The 26,282-nt window shown below is 40.2% G+C and overlaps 1 protein-coding gene across 1 annotated transcript; it reads left to right on the forward strand.

Annotated features, from left to right (window-relative positions):
• The first annotated feature begins 3,103 nt into the window (after positions 1–3,103).
• On the forward strand, positions 3,104–24,467 carry LOC118790588 (protein NLRC3-like). Its single transcript, XM_036547543.1, has 10 exons — positions 3,104–3,130; positions 3,647–3,707; positions 4,082–4,262; positions 4,653–4,834; positions 4,946–6,737; positions 15,159–15,332; positions 16,663–16,836; positions 21,170–21,343; positions 21,550–21,596; positions 23,929–24,467. Exons 1-10 carry the CDS (start codon positions 3,104–3,106, stop codon positions 24,465–24,467), a joined length of 3,351 nt encoding a protein of 1,116 aa, XP_036403436.1.
• Positions 24,468–26,282: the final 1,815 nt, after the last annotated feature.

A 26,282-nucleotide genomic window follows, 5' to 3' on the forward strand; every position in this document is an offset into this window, starting at 1 on the left:
TTGATCCAAAAGGGAAATCCAGAAATCGAAGTCTGGGCAGGCAGAGTCAAAATCCAAGCAGACATGGCGACCAAAACCACAGGGCAAGAATGAGGAACCGAGTCAGGAAAAACAGACAAAGAAACAGGACCGGCAAGCAAACACAAAACAAACGGCGAGTAGCGACACAGCAAAGGTAGTCTGGTGGGCGGTGACAGGGTGGAGAGCAGGGCAGGGTTGAAACACAGGGAAGAACAAACAGGGAAAAGGAAGTGACAGGGAAAAGAAAACAACTGGCTAAGACGCCACAGTCCTGACAGGATGTCTTAGTAGAGACAGTTTCCAAACATATAGATGTTCATGTATTTTCACTGAGAGACAGGAAGAAGTGTCCTGTAAGGTAATATTTGGTGCTCAGTGTCACGTGTTGCATATAAAGTTTTCCTGAAGCACGTTCCAGCATGTTTGGATTACCACGTATAAGTGGAAGTTTTGTACATCGTATTAATATCATTGGCAAACATAGCTATTGTAACATATCCAGCCAGCATCACTAAGTAGCTGAAAAAGGAGACATTTACCATCTCTTTGAAGAGATTCTTGTAGTAAGCCATCATTTGGACTGTCATGTGTAATAAATTGTTAATAAAGTGTTATGGTATGACAGTCTATGTACATTGATATGGCTACGGGGCATTGCTATACAGAATGTGATGCAGAGCTCAAGATATCCATATATATCTATATCTACATATATATATATATACACCGATGTGCCAAAACATTATGACCACTCACAGGTGAACCGAGTAACGTTGATCATCTCCAGTCAAGGGCACATGTCAAGGTCTGGGTAGATTAGATTGTAAGCAAACAATCAGGTCTCGTAGTCAACGAGTAAAGACCTGAGCGACTTTGACATGGGCCAAATTGTTATAGCCAGACGACTGGGTCAGAGCATCTCTGAAACGGCAAGGCTTGTGGGGCGCTCCCGGTCAGCAGTGGTGATTGCCTACCGACAGTGGTCTGAGGAGGGACAAACCACAAACTGGCGACAGGGTGTTGGGTGCCCAAGGCTCCTCAATGCGCAAGGGCAACAAAGGCTATCCCTGGGTCCGGCTATTCATGTGGACATCAATTTGATACGTGCCACCTACCTAAACATCGTTTCAGACCAGATACACCCCTTCATGGCAATGGTATTCCCTGATGGTAGTGGCCTCTTTCAGCAGGATAATGCGCCCTGCCACACTGCACACCTTGTTCGGGAATGGTTTGAGGAACATGATGAAGTGTTCAAGGTGTTGCCCTGGCCTTCAAATTCTCCAGATCTCAATCCGATTGAGCATCTATGGGATGTGTTGGACCGACAAGTCCAATCCACGGCGGCTCCAACTCGCAACTTACAGGACTTGAAGGATCTGCTACTAATGTTTTGGTGCCAGATACCACAGGACACCTTCAGGGGTCTTGTACAGTCCATGCCTCAGCAGGTCGGCGCTGTTTTGGCAGCACACGGAGGACCAACAGCATATTAGGCAGCTGGTCATAATGTTTTGGCTCATCAGTGTATATATGCACACACACACACACACACACACACTGATATATGTGTAGCTATATATCAAGTCCAAGCCAGGGAAATAATGTCAGTAAGCCTGTAAGTGGTCAGAAGGCAGGGCACTCACTATACAGTTATTGGCAACCACACTTGAGAGCAGTGTCTTGTCTGGCTGAAAAAAATAATGTGTGCATTCTCTGTTGCACCTTGGAAACAAAAGCAGGGATGGATTTTCCAGACCTGGACTCTTAACTCGTAGATGATTCAACTGAGAATAGAAATACACAAATTAATGTTTACAACAAAGCCAATAAGTTCTTGTAGCAAGCCAGCAATTGAAATTTACTCTGTAATGTTAACATCAAAAAACACAAAGATCTCTTAATAGTGGGCCCTCTACCTAGATATTTAGATGTTAGTTATGCACCAGACTAAACTTACCAATAGTTTCTTGCACTTCTTTTCTTAAATGTCTGTTGATTCCTAGAAGTCATGATTGCAGTATATAAAATTAAATTGCAGCTGAAGAAAATTTAATTTTTAATCTCATGTACCAAAATTCCTACTTCTTGACCCTTACAGAATATTTTATCTATTTTATTTATTTATTCATATTCATATTCACATTATTATTATTATTATTATTATTATTATTATTAGGAGTCCAAGCACGTAGCACTGGAACCCTATTGTGTTTGTTCCGATTTTTATTATTATTATTTTTTCTGCCCTAAAAGTGTTTACACAGCAAAAACTATAGATGCTAGAGCTACCAAACTTGGTAGATAGGTTCCTATGGTCACCCACTACTCAGGTAAAAAAAAATTACCCCGATTGGCCAGATGGTGGCGCTATAGGAAGCCACAACGCGTTTTGGGCCTCCACTGTTTTTTTGTTCCTCCAGATGTTTTTTTTTCAATTGTTATCTGTATTTTTATATTCCCATCTTCTTTGTGAGCACTATTGCCTGAAAAACACGTCTGTATCTATATTTCATGTATGTTCATGATGCATCCCTTCAGTCGTTATTAAAATCAATAATATTTTCAATGTTTAATACACCAACACTGACAGAGCAGAGTTAACCCGCGTGAGCGCACATGCCCTCCAGTGCTCACCAAGCAGAAACTCTCTCGCGCGTGGTGGCTGCGCTCGTGACTTTTGACATAAATCTGATGCCATAATAGAGATCATTTTTGCCAGGAAACACTGGAACATAAATTCCTTTCTGTTTGCTCTGTCTGCTACATTTTCCCTTAAAACCTTCAGCCCGGTAGACAGTCAGTGATATTTGTGGAGCCAAAGCAGGTTCCCTTCTGTTGAAATACTCTGTGGAAATAATGAAGCTCTGTGATGCTTTTAAGCAGGTGTGTAATCATATAATAAAATTTAGCTTTGTTTTAATTACATTACATTATCTGCCTTTAGCAGACGCACTTATCCAGAGCGACTTACATTGGTTTTCCTTTTCCCATCTTGCTAACTGAGCACTAATTAAATGTGTGTTCCTGTGTCTGCAGTGAGCTGTCAGAGCTCCAGTCCATCTCTGCAGTGTGTGAGCGGATGAGCCAGCAGAAACTCTGCCAGCAGGTAAAGGACTTCACTCATTCACCTCAATCTGCTCCTGGAGTCACTCATTCACCTGAGTCTGCATGTAGCTGGAGTCACTCATTCACCTCAATCTATCTGCTCCTGTTCTCACTCATTCACTCGAATCTACCTGCACCTGGAGTCACTCATCAACGTGATGCTCCTGGATTAATTCATTCACCTGAATCTGACATGGTTTCACTCATTCATTTGACTGCGTAATCCTCTTATTCACTGACTGGCTGGACAGTGTGTCCTTTAACCCCTCATTCATTTTTCTGTCAAGTATAAAGCCATTCACCTGTCTGTCTCACGTACTCACTCATTCATACTCTGCGTATTTTATACTCATTCCTTTGTTCATTCATTCATCTGACATCATTGAAAAAAGCTTTAATGTTTCTCCTGCTAATATGCTGAATTGCATTTTCTACAGTTATTTCTTAGTTTTCATGTAATCTTTTTCATTCTTTATTCTTAAGCTCTGGTTTAACTGGTGTCTTTATTTCTTTGCAGTCCATGATTGTAGATGCTTCACCCCTGTGTTCCAGTGATCAGGACCTGGGAGCAGAAAATAGTAAGATGCTTTTAACTTTATTATTATTATTACAAATCAAAAAGGGTCATCTGAATAGAGTCATTTCACCAATTTATCGAGTTTCAATATTTGGCCACACAAGATACAAGCTAGCTTTTAGAGACATGAGTGCATTAAACCATTAGATTTAAATTTTTAAAAGGAAAACAAAGTTTAAAACATAAGAGCGCTTTAGGTGATAGTGTTTCAGGTGATCAGGTGAGCGCAGAAGCGCTGTGTCTTCAATCTATCACTTGGCCTCACTCCACATTGTATGGAGAGCATATTTGTAACATATACAGGCTTTTTCACTTTAGTGAACATCAATATGTCCTTTCCTTATCCCAGTGTCTGCATTTTACCTGTTTACCAAGGGAAAACCGGCAAGTTTATGCTGTTTATCTGCTGCATGAGCATCATGTTTCTGGCCCTGCAGTGTGGCTTTGCCCACGTGCACACTAAGAACGCCGCCTTTCACGGGTCTTCAGGAGTCATGCCCTCTCTTACAGTTAGTGGTTTTTGGGAGGATGTCCTCTACCATTGCGGGATTGTTAGGTATGACTCTTTAATGTGTTTTAATATGATGCCGCGTACCAGTTGAGAGCATGTTTCTACATTGATTTTGAGTAAACATGGATATTTATCTTACACCTTTATAATTCTTAGCCTGGCTATATTCAACCAGAGATTCAGTAAAACTAACTAATCTATAGCCTAATGAGTGTAAGGCAACATAACATTTTGTCACATATTACATAAATTATTTTTGCCTCTTATAATTAAAATATGATGAAGAAAATGTTGCGTCACCTAACAATACAATCCTTAACAAAATTACATTTACACAGCACAATAAAGTATTACACTATACTACACTGTCCAATGTTACTGCCCAAAAACATACCCAGTAAATGTCTCCTTTGCTGTGTTGCCGTGTCTCTCCAGATTAAATGAAGCTGATCGATGGAACACTGTGCGCCTCCTGGCCCCGGGTCTTGCCGTCTTCCTCCTGCTGCTCTTCATTTACCGCTTATGCAGGAAGCTGCTTCGGCCCCCGGTCCATGTGGCTGCCCATGAGAACCGCATAATGCCCTCGGACCCTGATGTATGCGTGCACCGGCTCACAGGTATGCATGCACAGGCTCACAGCAGCAGACACACTACTGCTGTTTAATAACACATAATACTCTTATACTCTTCAACAACAGTCTGTTCTGAAAATGCCTCCATTTTTACAGAGAAATGTTCACAAACAGTCCAAGAGAAACTGAAGTCCAGTCTGAAGAAGAGGTTTGAGTCCATATTTGAAGGGGTTGCGACATCAGGAAAACACAGCCTCCTCAACAATATTTACACAGAGCTCTATATCATAGACGGTGACAGTGAGAGGGTCAATAATGAACATGAAGTGTGGCAGATTGAGACAGTATCCAGGAAACGGACCACACAAGACACTGCAATCAACTACAATGACATCTTTAAGCTCTTACCTGGACAAGACAAAGCCATCAGAACTGTGCTGACGAAGGGGATCGCTGGCATTGGAAAAACAGTCTCTGTGCAGAAGTTCATTCTCGACTGGGCAGAAGGAAAGGCCAATCAGGATATTCATTTCGTATTTGTTCTTCCTTTTCGGGAGCTGAACTTGATTAATGATGAATACAGTCTGCTTGAGCTTCTGCATGTCTTCCACCCTGAAACAAGAGGGATTGAAAACATCAAGTCTGATGTTGACAAGGTTTTGTTCATCTTTGATGGTCTGGATGAAAGCAAACTTCCCTTAAATTTCCAACACAGCGAGATACTGTCTGATGTAACAGAGACATCCTCAGTGGATGTGCTGCTGACAAACCTCATTAAGGGGAATCTGCTTCCCTCTACTCTCCTCTGGATCACCTCCCGACCAGCAGCAGCCAATCAGATCTCTCCTGAATACGTCCACCGAGTGACAGAAATACAAGGGTTCAATGACTCACAGAAGGTGGAGTACTTCAGGAAGAGATTCAGTGATGAGAACCAGGCCAGCAGAATTATAACTCACATACAGTTATCCAGGAGTCTGTACATCATGTGTCACATACCAGTCTTCTGTTGGATTTCTGCAACTGTTCTGGAGCGACTGTTGGGTGAAACTGACTGTGGAGAAATCCCTAAAACTCTGACGGGAATGTACACCCGCTTCCTGCTCATTCAGTCCGACATCAAGAATCAGAAGTATCATCGAGGAAATGAGACAGATCCACAAAAGCTTCTGGGGCTGGATAAAGACATGATTCTGAAATTGGGACAGCTGGCTTTCCAACACCTGGAAAATGACACTCTCATGTTCTATGAAGAGGACCTGAGAAAGTGTGGCATTGATGTTGCTGAAGTGTCAGTGTATTCTGGGGTGTGCACAGAAATCTTTAAAGAGGAGTCTGTGCTGTATCAGAAGAAAGTGTACTGCTTTGTGCATCTGAGCATCCAGGAGTATCTGGCTGCTTTGTATGTGTTTCACTCATATGAAAGCAACATGATAACGACATTGAGAAGATTTTTAAGTCGAATTTTTTTATTCACCGACAATTCACTGTATTACTTACACAAGGGAGCTGTTGACAAGGCCTTGGAGAGTAAGAATGGACACCTGGACCTTTTCCTGCGATTCCTTCTCGGCCTCTCACTGGATTCCAATCAGAACATTCTCAAAGGCCTTCTGGAAAAGACAAGAAGTAACTCAGAGTGTATCAAGAAAACAGTCACGTACATAAAGAGTTTGGAGAAGAAGGATTCATCCCCAGAGAGGTGCATCAATCTCCTCCACTGTCTGGCTGAACTGAACGATGATTCACTTATGAAGGAGGTCCAAAAGTACCTGAGCTCAGGAAGTTGTTCTGGTAAATGGATCTCACCTGTGAACTGCTCTGCCCTAGCCTATATGCTCCTGATGTCAGAGGAGGTGCTGGATGAGTTTGACCTGAGGAAATACAACACCTCAGACGAGGGGCGCAGGAGACTGGTTCCAGCTGTGAGGTGCTGCAGAAAGGCTCTGTGAGTATTAACATCACCAGTATCACCATTCTAATATACCATGGTTATCATGAAAACATGTATGTTAGAATATGATACTGTATGCATACATTGCCATATAATTAAAATCTCTTTCAATTGTCTTTTCAATGCTCAAACAATTAAAGATTCACACAATTATAAAAAAAAATCAAATAACATTCATAGAGATAATATTAAAACTGCCTGTACTGGCAAGACAGTATAAAGTAGTTCAGAAATGTGGCCTGTTTCCACTTTAATGTTACATTGGAATATTGAATTTTTGAGTGTAATTAGTTTGCATGTGAAGCATGAAAACTAGTGTTCTTTCTCAGGATCTTTCTTATTATTATTAGTTTGCATGTGAAGTATGCAAACTACTGTTCTTTCTCAGGATCTTTCTTATTATTATTAGGGGCCAAACACCGAAGGTGCTGGGCACCTATTGTAGTTGTTAGAATTTTTCACTATTATTAGGGGCCAAGCAACGAAGGTGCTAGGCACCTATTGTTATTGTTAGAATTTTTCACTATTATACTTTCTCCTCTGGGAGAAAAGCCCATAGAACCCCTTGGTGGATTTTTACGAAATGTGGCACATTGATAGAGGACAGTCCAAAGTATCCAGGCCTCAAACTTGGGGTCAATCCATCCATCTCTGTAGTGCCACCAACAGACCAAACGTCATATATAAAGTTTGCTTATAACTTTTGAACCGTTTGTCCTAGTGTTGTGATCTTTTTCCCCCTGAATCCTTGGCTCATGACGATTCGAATGCACCCATTGGTGTTAAAGTCCGCCATATTGGATTTTCCACCATTTTGAATTTTTTGAAGAACCTACTTTTGCAAACTAGTCCTAGGCTGTTGATCCTATCACCACCAAATTTGGTACGTATAATCTACAGATGGGTGTGACCAAAAGTTATTCAAAGAATTCTGTTAGGGCAAACGATGTGGCCGCTGGCGTCCAATGAATTTCCATGGTGAAGATACCAAAACAGGAAGTGAGCCATATGTCAGCAATGCTTTGTTGGAGTGATGCCAAACTTGGTACACTTTGTTGGTATTAGCAACACTGGGTATGCACCAAGTTTCATGAAATTTGGTCACTTGGGGGCGCTATACCATTAAAAATCATTAAAATACCCATTACTCTGGCAGAAAAGCAGATATCTCAACTAAATTTCTTGTGCTTCATCAAAGTTAAGGATCCTATCTGGGAACTTATGAAACCTCCACATCAGCCATTTTGTGTTTCATCCATCTTTGATTTTGTCAAAAACACATTTAACCACCTACTCCTAGAGTTATGGCACAACGAGGTTTTGTGTATTACCTCTTTGGACCATTGTCTTTAGCAGTTGTTAAAGGATAGTTGCCAGGGTGAACAATGTGGCCGCGGTGTACCCACAAATTCAGCCGTGAAGTCGCCATAAAGGAAGAGTACCATATCTCTGCAATGCTTTTGTTCATTGGCATGAAAGTTGATACACATCCTTACAATTAGGCCTGGGTGCCACACAGCAAGTTTAGTGAAATTTGGCCACTTTGGGGTGCTATACTGAAGAACAGGTTTAAACACCCATGTGTTCATGTACTTAGTTTTTAATGACATTTTGTTCTAATGGACATCACAAGGCACAGACCACACAAAGAAAAGCAGATATTGCGACCAATTTTTTGTAGGTCATTACGTCATTACATATCAGGTCCTAACTGGAAAATGAACACATAGTTCAGTGTCCAAATGGCATGGCTGCTAAGATACAATCAATTTGTAGCACTTAAAATAGGCACATCTCCTGCACCTTTTGACCTGTTGCCACAACTAATACACTAAATACTGTTGAAGAAATACTTGGACTTTCTATATTGGCCTGAATGTTAGACAGTGTTTTTTTTCTACTTCAGAAATTACATCTGAACAGTGGGGTTGTCTTACATGGGAGGACTAGACTTTTTAATGTCATTATACATTAAGAAGAGCAGATGGCGCCATTTATCTGAAAGTGATGAGTGGTATTAGAAATCCCAGTAGACTAGTTTATTTTTATTTTTAGTTTAAATGTGGTAATTTCATCTAACAGATGTAGAAATATATATCAGAGTACCTTGTTTTATTCAGTGTATTTTATTAAATTGATATTGATTGAGATTTCCTTTATTGTCATTTTATCATGCACTTGTGTACAATCAAGAATGAAATGCGGTTTCTCCTATATCAACAGCGTTTATAACTACAAAGAGAATTAAAACAACATATATCCATTAACAATACACTCAGTTTTGCAAACATTTGGAGGGGAATAGCAGCATGACTCTATGGCAGCATGTCTTTATGGCATATTTGGAGGGGAGTATCAGCATGTACTGTCAACAAATGATCTTTTTTTTGTCTGTACAAAAAGTGCCAGGTGCAGCATGAAATGGATTGCACTAGTGCAGAATAGTGTCTGTGTGGTCCTATGGGGGGATTAATGGTTCAGTGAGGGAGGGGGGGAGTGTTCATGATCTTCACAGCCTGGGGTATGAAGCTATTTAGAAGTCTGGTGGTATCAAATGAAATTATTTCTTTAAATAAATAAGATTTGATCTTCAAAAAGTCTTTTGTCAAAAAGGTGTTAAAAACCTTTTCTAATCAGGGACATTTTATTATATTCAGCTAATATGGTATGTTCTCTGCCATTTTTCCCATGATTTTGGATTTTTTCAAATACCCAAAAATTGCACTCCTCCAACAGCGTTGGCACTTCTCATTGCAATGTCCCAAGAAGGGACACTGCATTTTATGGCACTGTTTATGTTTAAGTTTGACATATGTGTAGTGGGGGGCAGTGCGGTGGTGCAAATGGGTAGCAGTACTGCCTTACATTATGGAGGTTTGAAGTTCGGGGTTCGTCTGCATTCAGTTTGCACCTTGTCCCTGTGTTCATGTGGCTTTCCTCAAATTTCTTGTGCATCATCACAGTGAAGGACCCTAGCTGGGAAAGCATGAAACCTGTGTGTGCCTGTGATGGATTGCTCCGCCTCGACTCGTCGAAACCAAAAATAGTAAGAGTCGTGTATGGAAGTAGCTTACGTTGCCTTCGAGGCAGGTCATCAGCGATTAATGATAAATTTACAAAAACCAGTATGCAAACGGTGCCATCAAACTTTTCAGATGACAAGAGGAAACACTTCCAAAGCACCTCAAAGACAGACATCGAGATTTATTCAAAGAATTCAAGGTGAGTGAGTATCAATTCACGTTAACGTTAAATTAACAATGTATCCAAAGTGTTATCCTTATCCTGAAATACACATTACCATTATTTTTGTTTGAGACAGATGGCATACTGCTGTGTAGCCAACTATGTTCCATACGATGTTTGCAGTGGCTAAACGCCAAAGGCTACCGTGTTTAGGCTAACAATGTAACCATAGCTAGTAGCAGACTACCGATCTTACCCTTCAGTCTGTGTCATCTGTCATCAAAATATAACGTTAGTGTTTTAAATAAATATTTCTGGACTAATGATCTGTCACCATGTCAATAAATTTAAACTACTGCTTGCACTATGAGTATATAGAGGTGTGTGTGTGTGTGTGTGTTAGTACATTGTGTGTGCAGCCTTTGAGCTATACCTGATAACTGAAATCTCATAATTTTCCTTTCACAGTATCAGCCAGAGGAGGATGTCAACCAGGAGAGGCAGGAGCAAAGTCAAAAAACATATACACAGCCAACCATATCAGAAGCTTTTCAGACACACATATTATATTATATTATATTATATTATATTATATTATATTATATTATATAGGCCTATTTATTATTTCCATTTTTTTCATGTCTTGGCCAGGTACTGCATTTGAAATGCTGTGCCATCATAAAAAGTTGATTGTTTGTAATTAAGCACAGTATTGTTTGTTTTAAATACTTGAAGGCTACATGCAACTGTTGTTTTTTGTAATGTTCAGATGTTTTTAATAAAGGAGTGTATGTTGAAGTACATGGGATTTATTGTTTTGTTTTTTTTTTTTTTTTTTTACCTTGGTATCTAATTTGGTATCGAGAATCGTGGAATTTCACTGTTACTGGTATCGACTACTAAATTTCTGGTATTGTGACATGCCTACCGTGTAGCCATCTTCATTTCTTCAGCTGTTCCTTTTGTTTGAACAACTTCATTTTAAGGAATTAGACTCCATGGTCTGCTCACACATTTCATATTTTGATGTTGTAATACGCAGTAATGGGCTGTTTAAAAACCCATTGGTTAAAATCACGCCATCGATTTTTGAGAATCAGTTTCAGTTCATATACAATTTGTAATACGGTACTCAGTGGAGTGCACTCAATAAGGCAGCACAGTGCTGTTCATTCTGTAGAGCTTGTTCAATATCACTGACAACTACAGAAGCTGTAGTTATGCTGCTATTACCACACATAAATCCTGATTGTGCTGCATCGTATTATTATCATGTAAGAATGGATTTTACAGAGCTTTACCCTGAGCATTATGTTTAGCTGAGCATTAAAGCTTAGAGATAGGTTTGGTAATTAAATTTGCAGCAAGTTTTAAAGGCAAGTTAAAGTTAAGGTATGAGGACCATTTCAAGGTTCAGTGTTTTTTTCCCCCAAACTTTTTTAAAACTGTAAAAAGGGAACTAACAGATATAACATGTTATTTAAAAAGAATCATATTTATATATTCATATATATTTATAAATTTGCTGAGGGAGGGTGGAAGAGACTTAGTCTCCATCAGTGATTTAGTCATTTTCCAGAATTTGGAAAGATTGTTGGGTTGCTTTGATTCTCAATAATTTTGTATAAACATATAAACTGATTTTGAATAAAATTCTGATTTTGATTTTCTCCTAAAATGAATACATTTTTTCAGATAAATATCTGAAATGAGTCAAATCACATGAGACATTTGTATTTCTTTGGCCAACAAATCTTTCCTTTGGTGAATAAGAGTTCATTAGACAACCAGGGGAAATATTTTAAATAAAATTCAGATTTTTACTACTTTTGTTGCATAAATATCTGAAAGTAGTCCAATCATAGCAGGAATTTGTCTTTGTCAGTTAGTCCAGAGAAGGTTTCTTTTTTTCAATAAACTCTGAGAGTTCAGCAGAAAACTAGGGGATTGTCCCTCCCCCTTTTTGATAGGAGCATACTTATTCAAGACTGACAGGCAGTATCTGGGTTTAAGATTCATTTTGTTAACAGAATCAGAATCATGTCATAGTTTTCAACAAACTTCAAAGTGTTTGTTGAACAAACTTCAAACAGACTTTAAGGTGTCACATGCTGTCTGTCTTTAATGGAATCGGATGCTAACCAGTCCCAATTCAACTCCCCCATAAGAACAAATACTGAGCCGGTTGACCAGGTGATGATGTAACAGTCTCTGTTGAAGCAAGGAATTTTATAGAACCCTATGGCCTTGCTCTTTGGCATAGCAGTCAAGCTACAGGTTTGGTATCCCGTAGACCTAGGGTCGAGGCCGGGTGGGGTGACTGCTCTCTAGGAATGGGAATTGATAAGATTTTATTGATACCGATGCCATTATCGATTCTGCTTATTGGTTCAATTCTTTATCGATTCTTAATCAATTTTCTGTGTGGAAAAAAGTGGGCCTACACAGGTTTTCAGCGTCAAAGCTGTTGTTTTATTATCTCTGAGTCTGAACACAGTGTAGAATGTCTGCCTAATAACATTTGAACATGTTAAAATAAATTACAATGCTCCTCTTCTTAAAAGGATAAAACTTGGAAAACAAATATAAAACTGATTGATAAAATTAACGATTCTAACTAGCTAGCTAACTAAAACTGCAAGGCAAGTTGGCAACTACCACCAACAGTGCAGCAATGCCTATAGGCCTATGGTTTGCGCTGTTTACAGCTGTTCCAACCAGAGGTGGGAAACTCGGCTTCAGAAAGTAAAAGTCCTGCCACGTATTTGTCCCACCCATGCACTACACCAGCTGAATTTAATTAGCACAACTCTTCAGCCAGGTAGAGGAGATAATTAGTGAAATCACCTTGTTTAGTGAATGGCTAGAACAAATACGTGACAGGACTTTTACTTTCTGAAGCCGGGTTTCCCACTTCTGTTTCCAACCGATCCAACCTTACGAGTCCTGAAAATAATAGTACACAAAGGGGAGAAGTGGGAAACCCGGCTTCAGAAAGTAAAAGTCACAGAGAAACGGCAGCAGACATTGATCAAAAACCTCCATCTTATGTCTGGTGGAGCGGAGTCCGACAATGCTGGTGTATGCATAGGGTTGCCACCTTTGATTTGTGAAAACCCGGGACACTCAGACAAATTTTTGCAAATACTTTTTGCAATTTTTGCAAAATTTTTGCAAATTTGCAAATATGGTTAAACCATATTTGCAAATATACTATGTTAACAGTTGTAGGACTCCCTATTGCCTCTCTTACCTATATTTGTCCTGACGCAGACATACTCCCTGACATTGCACTCACTCTGTGGACTCCTTTGTCTGCTGCTGTCCCTCTTCAATACAGATTTTTTACTTTAACGTGTAAACATATACTGTCTAATTATAGTCTATTATAAAGTCTAATCATATGTCCAAAGGTATACTCTTTTTAGCAATGAAAACATGATTAGATGTATTATAATAGATTATAAACAACTTTTTAACTTAATGAATTGGGCAACCCAACACATTTCTCACCTCTTTTTCCATGTGTATTTCTCAAACCTCAGCCAATCGTCGCTGTGTTTTACCCGTTTTCACCCGTTTACGGGTTTACAGAATTGGGTGTATAAACATAACCAGGAAGAAATCAGAATACCAGGAGAAGGAAACCAAATGAGGTTTTATTTGAAACTGAAATTCTAAATTAGAAGTACATTTTCACAAAAAAACAAAAACGGGGCAATTCGTATCCCGGGAAAGAATATTAATTTTCCAGGACAGTCGCTCAAAAAAGAACAATCCAGGGAAAACCGGAACGGGTGACAACTCTATGTACAGTATGCAGCGACCACTTCGTGAAAGGTAAGGCTAACGTCATTTTGCTTCCTACATAGCTAGCTAAAACTTACAAAGAATACAGACCAGGGTGGTGGTATCGCAGGAAACATAGCTACATCTGCGGAACTCCTAATACTTACTACACATCCCACAGTACTGATTGCGTCGTGTCTGTGGGACGGTAACATTCAATTCCTAACAATCTGGTTTGCAAAGGTTGTTTTTTTTTCAGGAAGTTAGTATAGCTGCAGAAGTTAGTATTTCGCTGATGTAGCTAGCTATGTTTCCTGCGATATCGCAACCCTAGTCTGTATTTTTGTCAGTTTTAGCTAGCTGTGTAGGTAGCAAAATGACGTTAGCCTTACCTTTTACGAAGTGGTCGCTGCATACATGAGCATTATCGGACTCCGCTCCACCAGACTTAAGACGGAGGTTTTTGATCCATGTCTGCTGCCATTTCTCTGTGAGTTTTTTAAACTTCTCCCCTTTGTGCACCACTATTTTCGGGATAGAAAGTAGCCCTTGTTTTTTCTCCCGATTTGATCGGCTGGAACAGCCAAAAACAGCGCAAACCATAGGCATTGCTGCAGTGTTGGTGGTCGTTGCTAACTTGCCTCAGAACCTGCCTCCAATCGCTAGCCGTCCATCTGGAATGTGTGCCGGTTTGTGACATCATATTTTTTATTTTTTATTTTTTATTTATTTATTTATTTTTTGCAAAGAACCTATGCGCAACTGCCAGAAAAACATGCCGGCATCGATAAAAGGAATCGATAACCTCGGAGGCATACGATTCCGATGGATCGGACAATTTGGAACCGGTTCTCAATTCCCACCCCTACTGCTCTCGCCCTTTGCTACAAGCGGATTCTGTTATCCACAGCAACTTACATATGTTAGAGTTTTTATATGTATTCCATTTATGCAGCTGGATATTTACTGAGGCAGTTCTGGGTTAAAGACCTTGCCCAAGGGTACAGCAGCAGGGAATGAACCAGCAAACTTTTGGTTACAAGCCCTGCTCTTTTACCGCTATGCTACACTGCCACCTGATCTCACTGACCGGAACACCAGGTTGTGGTGATGGAAGCAGCAGCAGGTGGCTGGGTTATCTGGAACCTCAGTAGCAGAGTAGCAGAGAGTCTCAGAGCAGCACTGCAGGCAGACGCAGTAGCAGTGATGGACGATTTAGTCCTGGGAGGAGGACCAACACTTCCACAGACATCGCAACACAATCAGTGCTGGGATGATCACTGCTATAAAAACAAATATCTGTTAAAACCTTTTCAGAGTTTTTCCATACAAATAAAGAGGATTACGTGATTACTTTTCTGTCAGACACATTTTGACGTAGAAATGTTTTTGTTATAGCGAGTATTTGGTCATAAATGCCGTTTTATTTTCTCTTTTCAGGCTAGGTAACTGTAGACTTACGGAGAAGTCCTTTGAAATTGTGGCCTCAGCTCTCCAGTCAGCCACCTCACCCCTGAGAGAGCTGGACCTCAGCGAGAATAACCTAGGAGAATCAGGAGGGAAGCTGCTGAGTGCTGCACTGATGAGTCCAAACTGTAAACTACAGACTCTGAGGTGAGTGATGCTGTTTGATAATCCTGATTTATCAGTTTTTCATTGAATTCATCCATTAAGTAATGCCTGAAAGATTCCATGAAAAAATCAGTTTTGACTTGAAGAATGAAAATGTCTGGTCATATCGAATAATACGGAAATGTTTGTACGCTGAGGTTGAGTAACCCCTGACTGGCCATTCTCATGAGTGTGTTCAGCCAACTGTGAGAAAAGACTCAGGGCCAAATTTACTAAAGGATTCTGTGTGCTTTTTTGGCAGTAAAGGCCCACAGAAACATTTGGGAGGAAAGGGTTAAAATTTCTCAGTTAATAAATACTCGCTTACATTTGAGCAATTGATCATTTTGTTGAGGAATTTATATGGTCTTTCAGTTTGTATCAGATCTAATAATTGTCCTTTATTCAGTAATCTAGAATTTGGTTTTGTGAGACCTGCTCCTTACCACCATGCTACACTACAGCCCAGTGTGTGTAGTGGTAAGGGATGTAAAAAAAATATGTTTAAAAATGTTTAAATGGCAATTAGTCTGTCAAAACCAAATAGAACATATTATCCGTGAAACACTTAACATCTTCACAAAGAAAAATAATTCTCGTTGTGAATACCGTCACTCTCCTTTTTTATGCTGAAAGACTATTCCCTCTTTATGCAACCCTGTTTTTGGAATCACCAGTTGCACGTTAGGCTTGTCTCACTGCGACAGCCTCTGGACTCACATAGGAGTGCTGAGGCAAATGCAGTCCTCTGATACACTCACATGCAGCCAGCAGCTATTATTCACACTGCATGTAACACAGTACACCACTGTGAAATGGGCCATAGGTAGAACTCCACCTGTGTGATCTAAGCTACTAAATTCTCCTTTAGCCAATCAGATATGCAAAGCAAATGTGAAGTAACAATGATGTGTCTGTAGGGGGTGATGGTATCAGCACTGGAAAGCACATTAGGATGGCAGGTATAACATCTGCCTACTGCACTTAGAGATTGGCACGGGGTTTCTCATACCTTTACATCAGCACGAGTTAGGCTCTTTCAGGGACTTGTCCACAGATATACCCACAAGGATGTCTGACTCATTACTGCTGTGCCATATATCATTACAGAATTCAGAGAACTACATACAACAGACAATAAATTACTAAAATTGTACCATGTTGCACTTTCCTGCTTATCTTCTACTTCTTCCCCAATATTCCTACTGCATTACATCACAAATTCTCTGATACTCCAAATAATGTTCCTTGCCATTGGTCTGTCTTGTATTTATATAATGAGTACATATGTATTTATATAATGAGCAGAGATTATGTCTACTTTTCTCCACAGACTATCTTGCTGTAATCTCACAGAGAGCTGCTGTGATAATCTGGCCTCAGTCCTGCGCTCACACCACTCAGAGCTGAGAGAGCTGGAGTTGAGAAACAATGACCTGCAGGATTCAGGAGTGAGAGTGCTCTCTGCTGGACTGGAGGATCGTAACTGTAAACTACAGAGACTGGGGTGAGGAGCATAATAATGTACACTCAGCTCCTGATTATCTGGTTTTATGGAATGGAGCTGTGACACAGATGATCAACAAAATGTTACTTTAATGTTTTTGTGTATATCTACCATTTAAATAGGCAAATAACTTCAAATATGAAATAACATGTTCTGAGAAACATACCTGTAGTAATATGCACAATACTAGGAATCCAAATGCCCCTTTGATAAAGTTACAATTTGAATGGCTGGTGAGTGTTAGACTGAGCCCTTCCCCAAACACTCCCATATGACAGCAAGGGTTTACCCTAATTTTATGTATCAATTTTGTGAATGTGTCATACTACCCTTAGGAACTCACCTGGGAATGATCAGTGTATTCGTGGCTGATTCTTTTATGTTGGTAACATTTACCTTGAAGCCTAAAGTAGAATCCAAAATTCCATGGAATGTCATTGGCTTAGATGTTGAATTTAAATGATTGCATATGTATAAGAGGCCATTGACAGCTTACGTACATCTTATTAATTATTATGAATTATTATTAATTAATTATTATTATTGTTATTAATTATCTCTTATTAATTATGCGGGAAGTTCTACACTGAGGGGATTAAAAGCAAGAGCGTAGGTTTGGTCTCAACATCGGTAGGGACACAACAACCGAGGACAAGGGTGCAACTTTGTGTTGAACATTGGGGGGGGTTGAGGTCTCCATGAATATGATTATTTGGGGGGGTTGTATTGGCCGGTTTTGATTATTAGGTGGGTTACAACCCCCCGATCCCCCCTGTAATTTACGCCCATGACCGAGGGCACATCAGAATTATGACTTTACTCCAAAGATAATGCAAACGAGTTCACTCAAATATTGGTAGGGACAATTCTGTCCTCCCAAAATATTGGTAGGGACATGTTCCTACCATCCATATGCAAACCTATGCCCTTGATTAAAAGCAGAAAAGAGTGAAACCCTGCCTTGGGCCCCTTTTTTACCGGAATGCAGTGGCGGGCTGTATCCTCTCACTGTGGGCCTTCAATTTCAAAAATCCGCCCCCACACCCCCGTCCCCCAACCCCCCAACCATGCGCAAGCACCCCCGCTGAAAACAAAACAATACAGCCAAACTGCCACCTCAGTAGGCTACACCTACATTCACAACTGGACTGGGTTTCACTAGAATGATAGCTATGGCATAAAGCTACAGAAAGTTACAAAAAGTCACTCTGAAGAGATTATAAACTAAAACGTGGTGCACAATTAGCCTTGCTAAAATGCCTTTGCCTGGCTGCTGGAGTCCCAGCTTTGGTTTTGGTCTCCCCCTGTTAACAATTTCAAGCTTCTCAGTGAAATTTCTCGGAATAAATGGTACACTTAACAAACTACTGACAAAATCAGTTTCCGTTGCCGTCTCTACAACATCTCCATCAGCCATTTTTTTAATTACAGCCTGCTAGCTAACGACTTCACTTTAGCCTGCACAAGCCTCTGATTGGTCAATAAAAACATGATCACAGGGTCCGCTACTGAATATCCAGCATACCCCGTCCCTACACAAGGAATTTTGATTGGTTGGTATTACTGTCACTCTTGACTTTACTGGCACTGTATTGCACAACAAGGGTACTCTGTTGGTCTTGGAGAATCCCCTGTGCTGAGTGAGACCAACGAGACACTGCTATATTATCATCAGCCATCAGGTGTTGCTGTTAGCCTTCACAGTTCATTCGAACAGTTTATGTAAAAATGTAAAAAATAGAAATGTAAAAAATAACTTATAGAAGTAATACAGTTCACAATTTTTGTACTTTTATTTTATTTATTAGAAACATGCATTGATGTATCCAATCTAGTAGGGTATTCAGAGAATACCCTGAAAGCCCTGATGGACCACCATTGCTGGAATCGTTGTGAGAAGCTGTCATTTACTGCTAACTTTGATTAAGGAGAAGAGTACAGAAGTTGAATGTAATGTAATGCTTTGTATTGTTTTAAAAAGAAGTGGTGAAGTCATGGGGCCCAGTGCCTTTTACATCATACAGTGCTAGTGCCACACATGCTACAGGCTGGGATGTAACATTAAGGAGCCTACGCATATTAGCACGCCGCTGGGGGATGGGGGACCCTGGCCAACCTGCCTACCCCTACACCCTGCTGGAAGGAGGCCACTTTGTTCTGCTGTTGAGGGCTCCCGGTCGCTGTCAGCAGATGATGGAGCTGGTTTTGTGCTCAGGCAGTAGGGCTCAGCCTTCGCTCGGAACAGGTGTCTTTACTGTCCGAGTCCCGTAAATGTCTCCTCCTTTGTTGGAGGAGCTTTAAATTCCTCTCCACTCTTTCTGATATTAAAGAGTTAATAGCCATCTCAGCTTCATTTAGCTGGGCTAAGCTGGCAGCAGATTATTTCCCTTAGTGTTGCTGTTCCAGTCTCCTCATTGGCTTTTCCAGTGGTAGACCTCCAATGCTTGGTCTTTCTGAGGTTTTTTTCGCTGATGCATAGGTGACTAGTCTCTCTCTCAGTATTGCTTTGGCTCCCTCACCCGTAGGAGGTATATCTGTTGGCTCCATAACACAATTACAGGAGCTATATCTGAGCTATTGTTAAACTCCATGTATGGCATAAATGTTCCTTAGATGTAGGCTTGAATGCTAGTTTCACCTAATACTGAAAGTTTCAATCACCAGCAGCTTGAAGAAATACAATGAAGTCTAAAATTAGGTTAAGAGGTGAAAGCAAGTCTGTATGGATTGGTTAAATATATTTATTCTCACATCACTAATTATTCAATGCAATTCAATTCAATTTATTTGTATAGTGCCTTTTACAACACAAGTTGTCACAAAGCAGCTTTACATTGTTTCCAGGCCTGAGACCTCCTGAGAGCAAGCCTAAGGCAACAGTGGCAGGAAAATCTCCCTAATTAACTTGAGCAGAACCCAGCTCAGAGGGGGAGCCCATCTGCTTCTGGCCGGCACTGGGCAGATAGAATTAGAGACAAAACTTAAAGTTGTACAATGTACTTTAAGACATTTGAGATTGGTAGGCAGCAGTAATTAACAGCAGAGTAATTATACAAATGTCTCCAAGGATGTCCGGTTCGCATCTGACTTGGTAGGGCAGCGCAGGACTGGAAGTTGCGATGTGACACTTGGGCTAAAGCTCCAGGCAGGAGCCCGGAGCAGGGCTAGGAAACAAATGGAAAACAGTGATTAGTGGATGATAAGAATGGCAGGAATGTACAACAGAGAGGCAGGAGAGGAGGGCCAGGGAAAAAGGTGCCAGTGTGCAACAGGGAAAAAAACCCCCAGCAGGCTAACATTATGGCAGCATACTTAGGGGACGGGAGGCAAGGGACCGGCATAGTGATGAGGGCGACCCTAAGGCAGTCAACACCAGATCATGGCACAGAGTCCATGATAAAGTGAGAGCAATGACCACTTAGTCCACCATAGACTCTATGATCCACGCCAGCTCCAGGCCATGTCCCTCAGCTGAAGGATTTACTGTATAGGTATGTTTTGAGCCTAGACTTAAAAGTGGAGAGAGAGTCTGCTCCCTGAATCTCGGTGGGTAAGCTGTTCCACAGGAGAGGGGCTTGATAGGAAAAGGCTCTACCTCCTATTGTAGTTTTGTCCACTCTTGGAACGATGAGAAACTCGGCATTTTAGGAATGAAGGGCTCTTTGTGGAAGGTAAAAATAAACTATCACTCTAGGCAGTGGTCTAAGGTATGTCATGAACATAATGCAGAGAGGTTTATCAAATTATTTCAGTTATTATCTCTAATAACCCAGACTATAAGGATAAATGGAATAATCTCTTCTATATTAGTGTAACCCCTGGGTCCTTGCACCAGAGATTATGGAATTAGTTGCAAATGTTCTGTGTGTATTGCATTATTATAATCATAACAGGTAAAAGGACAGTGATGATAATGGAGGTAATGTCCTGTGGAAACAGATTTAATTTAACATAGTAGCAGGGCATGTTCACTTTGTGTTCAATGCACTCTCATTTGCTTGGCTAAGAAGTGTGAGAATGGGAGTACAATGGCAAGACCAATTAGAAGGGAGTGCACATGTGAAATCAAAAGCTGTGTGATTTAGCTAACTGCATTTTGTTTAGATTATCTTCATGCTTCAGTCTTGCTTCTGCTTGCTTGCTTGTGAGGGTAAATTTACACTTTTGCAATGGTTCCACTCACATGCATTAATATTATTGTTCTGTGCTGCATTTTCCATTTGCATTATGACCATCATAATCAGAGCCCTGAGTGTCAGATATTCTGGTAATTTCTCCAGCTTTTCCTCCAGAGCTGTGACAGTGAAGAGCTCTTCTCTCCTTCTCTCTGCAGGCTGTCAGGCTGTCTAGTCACAGAGAGAGGCTGTGCTTCTCTGGCTTCAGCTCTGCACTCAAACCCCTCACACCTGAAAGAGCTGGATCTGAGCTACAACCACCCAGGAGACTCAGGAGTGAGAGCGCTCTCTACTTCAGTGGAGGACCCCAGCTTTAAACTGGAGACACTGCTGTAAGCAGAGTTCTGCTCCTTTGTGTGTGTAGACATCTGGCGTGTTAATGGAAAACCTAGTGAGATGTGTAAGATGGTGCCCAGTGTTCTCATCTGATCAGTAGAGTCCTGGCAGTGTGTGGAGCTCTCCCATTGTTAAAGAGCTCTGAGTTTCCACACTGCACTTCATAGACAGACTCTCAGTCTCTGTTCTTCTGTTCCTACAGTGTGGACCATGGAGGAGAGATTAGGCTCAGACCAGGACTGAGGAAATGTAAGTCTGTTTGTACTGAAGGCTTTAAAATCGAGAGAGCAGATTAACAGAACAAAGAGGGATGGAGGGCAATTTTGGGAAAAACTGTAAAATATGGTTCTGTTATACTGCCAGTGTCTCATCCTCCACTCCTCTCTCCTCTACAGTACCTGCCTTCTCTCTTCTCTCATCTTCATCACTCCTCTTCCTCCATCCTTCGATTTGTCTGTCTAGATTTCATCAGTACTCATCCTTGTGCCCTCCACTAGGAGTCACCACTTTGAGTAACGTAACACTGAGACACACACACATGCACGAACAGACACACACACACGCAAATACACATGCACACACACACATACACACAAACACACACACACAAACACACACACATGCACACTCACACAATTGGACACACACACACCAGTGGCGGAACTAGAGTTTTATACATGGGGTAGCCAGGGGTTGGCCAAGACTACTTCAGGGGGTCCATAGACCATGACAGAAAATTAATGTGTAACCCTAACCTGGCATCTAAGGAGCATGAATAAATGCTATGATTGCTGATTAGAGGTAGGAGTTCTTCGATGTGGCAGATAGTGTGGTCCACTAGGGTTACTTCACTAGAATTCTTTAACACACTATGAATAGCCAGTGTCTCTACCTCGGAACTGCAGCTCAATTTCTTTCTCTCTCTCTCTCTCTCTCACACACACACACACACGCACACACACACACACACTGTACTGTACTGTACACACATATTGGAGAGACTTGGGTCATTGTGTTTTCATGAATATATAATCTGGTTCTATAAGTGTTGAATATCCAAAATATTTTCAGAAAATAAAACTCAAGCACCAAGGAGATAAGATAGCATTTGTGTGTGAGATAATTTGCATAGTTTATTTATGGAAGTAAATTTACAAAAAAACCACACTGAAAATGGACATACCAGGTAGGATCAACTTTGACAGACCTCTCTGATCCCCCCCAAGTCAAACAATATGTTTTTTTTTCTGTCTGACTGAAAACACAAGATATGCCTGCACAAAATAGTATCAAGCAGAAATGGACTTGAAAAAGAAAAATAATTTTGGTGCCCACCAATATTGCAAACTTGTTCCTTGCAATTATTGCAAGGTTGTTTTTATTCAAAAACATTTCTCAACAACAATCCCTATTTAAAATATATTGAGTGCATTTTTGTTTGTTACTCAAGCTTACATATATTTTACAGGCTTTGTTGCATATGTAACATTTGTTGTCCTGTTAGTTATATCTGCAACAAAATGGTAATGTTACTATAACCCCCATTACTTTTCACCCTTTAACCCCCATTACTACTGTTTCTCAGCTAATTTACACTGAATTATCTTTTTCTTCTGGTACATGTTTATGTAAGGGTTCATTTAGAAAACTACATTTTTGTTTCAAGTTTTTGAACACTTAATTTTGGGGTGTTCATGGCACACTTTTACTTGCAGTATCATATATTATATATATATATGTATCATATATATTAACTTTTCTTTGCTATTAGTTTTGGAATTGGCCTAATCAAGACCAAATTAAATTTGTGTGACATGATACCCTTTGGATTTATCATTTTAGAATGTCAGACTAAGGTAATGGATTTCAAATTGCAAAATGTTAATTTGCTGAACACTGACAACTGTACTAGTTACCCCACACTAGCTAAACACTCGTATACTGTAACTTACGACACTGCACTGTATATGTGTGGCGTGTCTTACTAGCACAGATGTAAACATACTAGCCAAACGTTAGACTAAATTGGGAACTGATCTCTCTTATCTGATGAACAGTCTGTTATGGAGCCAAATTGCCAATATGCATCTACACAGCAACTCAACTTTCATAACAGTTGTTCAGGAAACCTAAACCCGATGCTAAACCTTAAAACTTACTTACTAAAATGGTGCTTTCACCAAAGGTCTGCCATAGTTGTGTCAGTCGCTTGAGTGACTTGGAGCTGTGGAAATATTCTCTCTTCCTCGTCCTCGATTTGAAAAAGGCGCCACCGGATGTCAAAATGAACGCTTCTTTCAACAAGATGTGAAATGAGATGTCAATCAGCATCAAACTGCCAGTGATAGCAAATGAAATTTTAGGGTGGCACCCAGGGTGGCCAATCAGATATCAGGGGTGTCCAGTGCCACCTGGACACCCCTCTGGCTCTGCCATTGATACACACACATATGAACAGATGCACACACAAACGGACACACACACACATACGAACAGGCACAGGGCAGTACTGATATGCTGGTTCTGATCCAGTAGATTGTGTTGGAGATGTTGCCGCTTCTAACCTCCTTCTTGTCTGCAGATGCCTGCCAGCTCAAACTGGATCCCAACACAGCACACAGAGAGCTGTCTCTATCTGAGGGGGACAGGAAGGTGACACACACACGGGGGAGAGAAGAGCCATATCGTAATCATCCAGAGAGATTTAACTACGTGGAGCAGGTACTGTGCAGAGAGGGTCTATCTGGGACTCGCTGTTACTGGGAGGCTGAGTGGAGTGGAAAGGGGGCTGTGATTGCAGTGGTGTGTAAAGGAATCAGCAGGAAAGGACGGGGTATTGGCAGTATGTTTGGATACAATGACCAGTCCTGGAGTCTGTACTGCAGAGGTGACAAGTTTTTTGCTCTGCACAATAATAACAGCACTTCCATACACACCCCCTCCTCCCGCTCCCACAGAGTAGGAGTGTATCTGGATTGGCCGGCCGGCACTCTGTCCTTCTACAGCGTCTCCTCTGACACTCTGACCCACCTGCACAAATTCTACACCACATTCACTCAACCCCTCTATCCTGGGTTTGCAGTTTGGAATGGCACAGTGTCCCTGTGCATGCTGGAATAGATTCCTGTATCCTGGAAGAGTTGAGGTTATATTATTCACTGTGGTCATGACTACATAAATCTCCATACTAATTCTGACAGTGTACAAACACTGGAGGGCACACTAATTCAGTTCATACTAAATAGGTTTTAGTTACTGTGATCCATTCCACTATTGTAAATGAGTGATTTATTTTATTAATATTTTTAATAACATGTTCTATAAAACACTTGATCCTGTTACTGATATTACTGATGTTATGTTAATCATGTTACTTTCGGTCCAGTTCGTCCAGTTCAATCTCAGTGTTTTTTTGCACAATATTAAATAAAATGTAAATAAAAGGAAAATGATTGCTTACTTAAAATTTACTTACAAAAACTTAAATCTTTTGTATTATTATTATATACTAATATAAAGATGATGTATGTACATAGGACATTTGTATATTATGTTTTGTGGGAGAGGGTGGGGTTAAAATTGTCCCTTAAAAATATTCAGGTATTTTTATTTTGTCAGTTCTGTGTTGTTTATCTAGAGATGAAAGGCCAGTGATGTTGTGTGTTTGGATCTGTGTGTTTATGTTTCTACCACCAACATCAGTAAACACGCGCTGTCTTAAATGTGAGGAGGAGGGTCTTACATGCAGGGCTGAGTCCCATTGTTCCATTCAACATTTTTGTTTCAAGTTTTTGAACACTTAATTTTGGAGTGTTCATGGCACACGTTTACTTGCAGTATCATATTTATGCTCAAATATTATATTAACTTTTCTTTGCTATTAGTTTTGGAATTGGCCTAATCAAGACCAAATTAAATTTGTGTGACATGATACCCTTTGGATTTATCATTTTAGAATGTCAGACTAAGGTAATGGATTTCAAATTGCAAAATGTTAATTTGCTGGAGACACTAATTCAGTTCATACTAAATAGGTTTTAGTTACTGTGATTCATTCCACTATTGTAAATGAGTGATTTATTTTATTAATATTTTTAATAACATGTTCTATAAAACACTTGATCCTGTTACTGATATTACTGATGTTATGTTAATCATGTTACTTTCAGTCCAGTTCAATCTCAGTGTTTTTTTGCACAATATTAAATAAAATGTAAATAAAAGGAAAATGATTGCTTACTTAAAATTTACTTTAAAAAACTTAAATCTTTTGTATTATTATTATATACTAATAAAAAGATGATGTATGTACATAGGACATTTGTATGTTATGTTTTGTGGGAGAGGGTGGGGTTAAAATTGTCCCTTAAAAATATTCAGGTATTTTTATTTTGTCAGTTCGAATGTGAGGAGGAGGGTCTTACATGCAGGGCTGAGTCCCATTGTTCCATTCAACATCAGGATGCACTGACACTTATTCACCACAAGGCGGGGGTATTAGGACATGGTTGTCCTAAGAAATATGCACCAATAAAAACTGTGACAACACTGGAAGAGTTAGGGGTCATAATTTGGGATTGTGATGGGCTGAGATGTAGTATGAATAGTGTGTCTCTTCTTTGCTTTAGTAATTAATTCCACATGTTATCTGACCTAGAAAGGGAATATTGAGATATTAAAGGGGTAACATCAAGAACAAGACAATACATTGTTTTGATTTAGGTTCTGAAGGCCATCTCAAGGTTTTCTCATTAGATAGGTTAGATAAGATACCAACAAGCAATTAATTAACTAGACAGGGTGTCTATAACTCTTCATGTTTACAGTTTTTCTCGTTTGCTTAAACACATTTATCCACTCTGACATCACATTTTCAAAACAATTAACACACAGGCTGAAACAGAAGCTGACTGGCCAAAATCACCAATTTTTTTT

Source organism: Megalops cyprinoides, chromosome 1 (assembly GCF_013368585.1).
Source record: "Megalops cyprinoides isolate fMegCyp1 chromosome 1, fMegCyp1.pri, whole genome shotgun sequence".
Taxonomy (NCBI): domain Eukaryota; kingdom Metazoa; phylum Chordata; class Actinopteri; order Elopiformes; family Megalopidae; genus Megalops; species Megalops cyprinoides.

Coding starts and splice junctions, on each gene's coding strand:
- LOC118790588 (XM_036547543.1), top strand. CDS start 3,104: ATGAGCCAGCAGAAACTCTGCCAGCAG. Junction 3,131..3,646: donor AGCAGAAACTCTGCCAGCAG/GTAAAGGACTTC, acceptor ATTTCTTTGCAG/TCCATGATTGTAGATGCTTC. Junction 6,738..15,158: donor AGGTGCTGCAGAAAGGCTCT/GTGAGTATTAAC, acceptor TTCTCTTTTCAG/GCTAGGTAACTGTAGACTTA.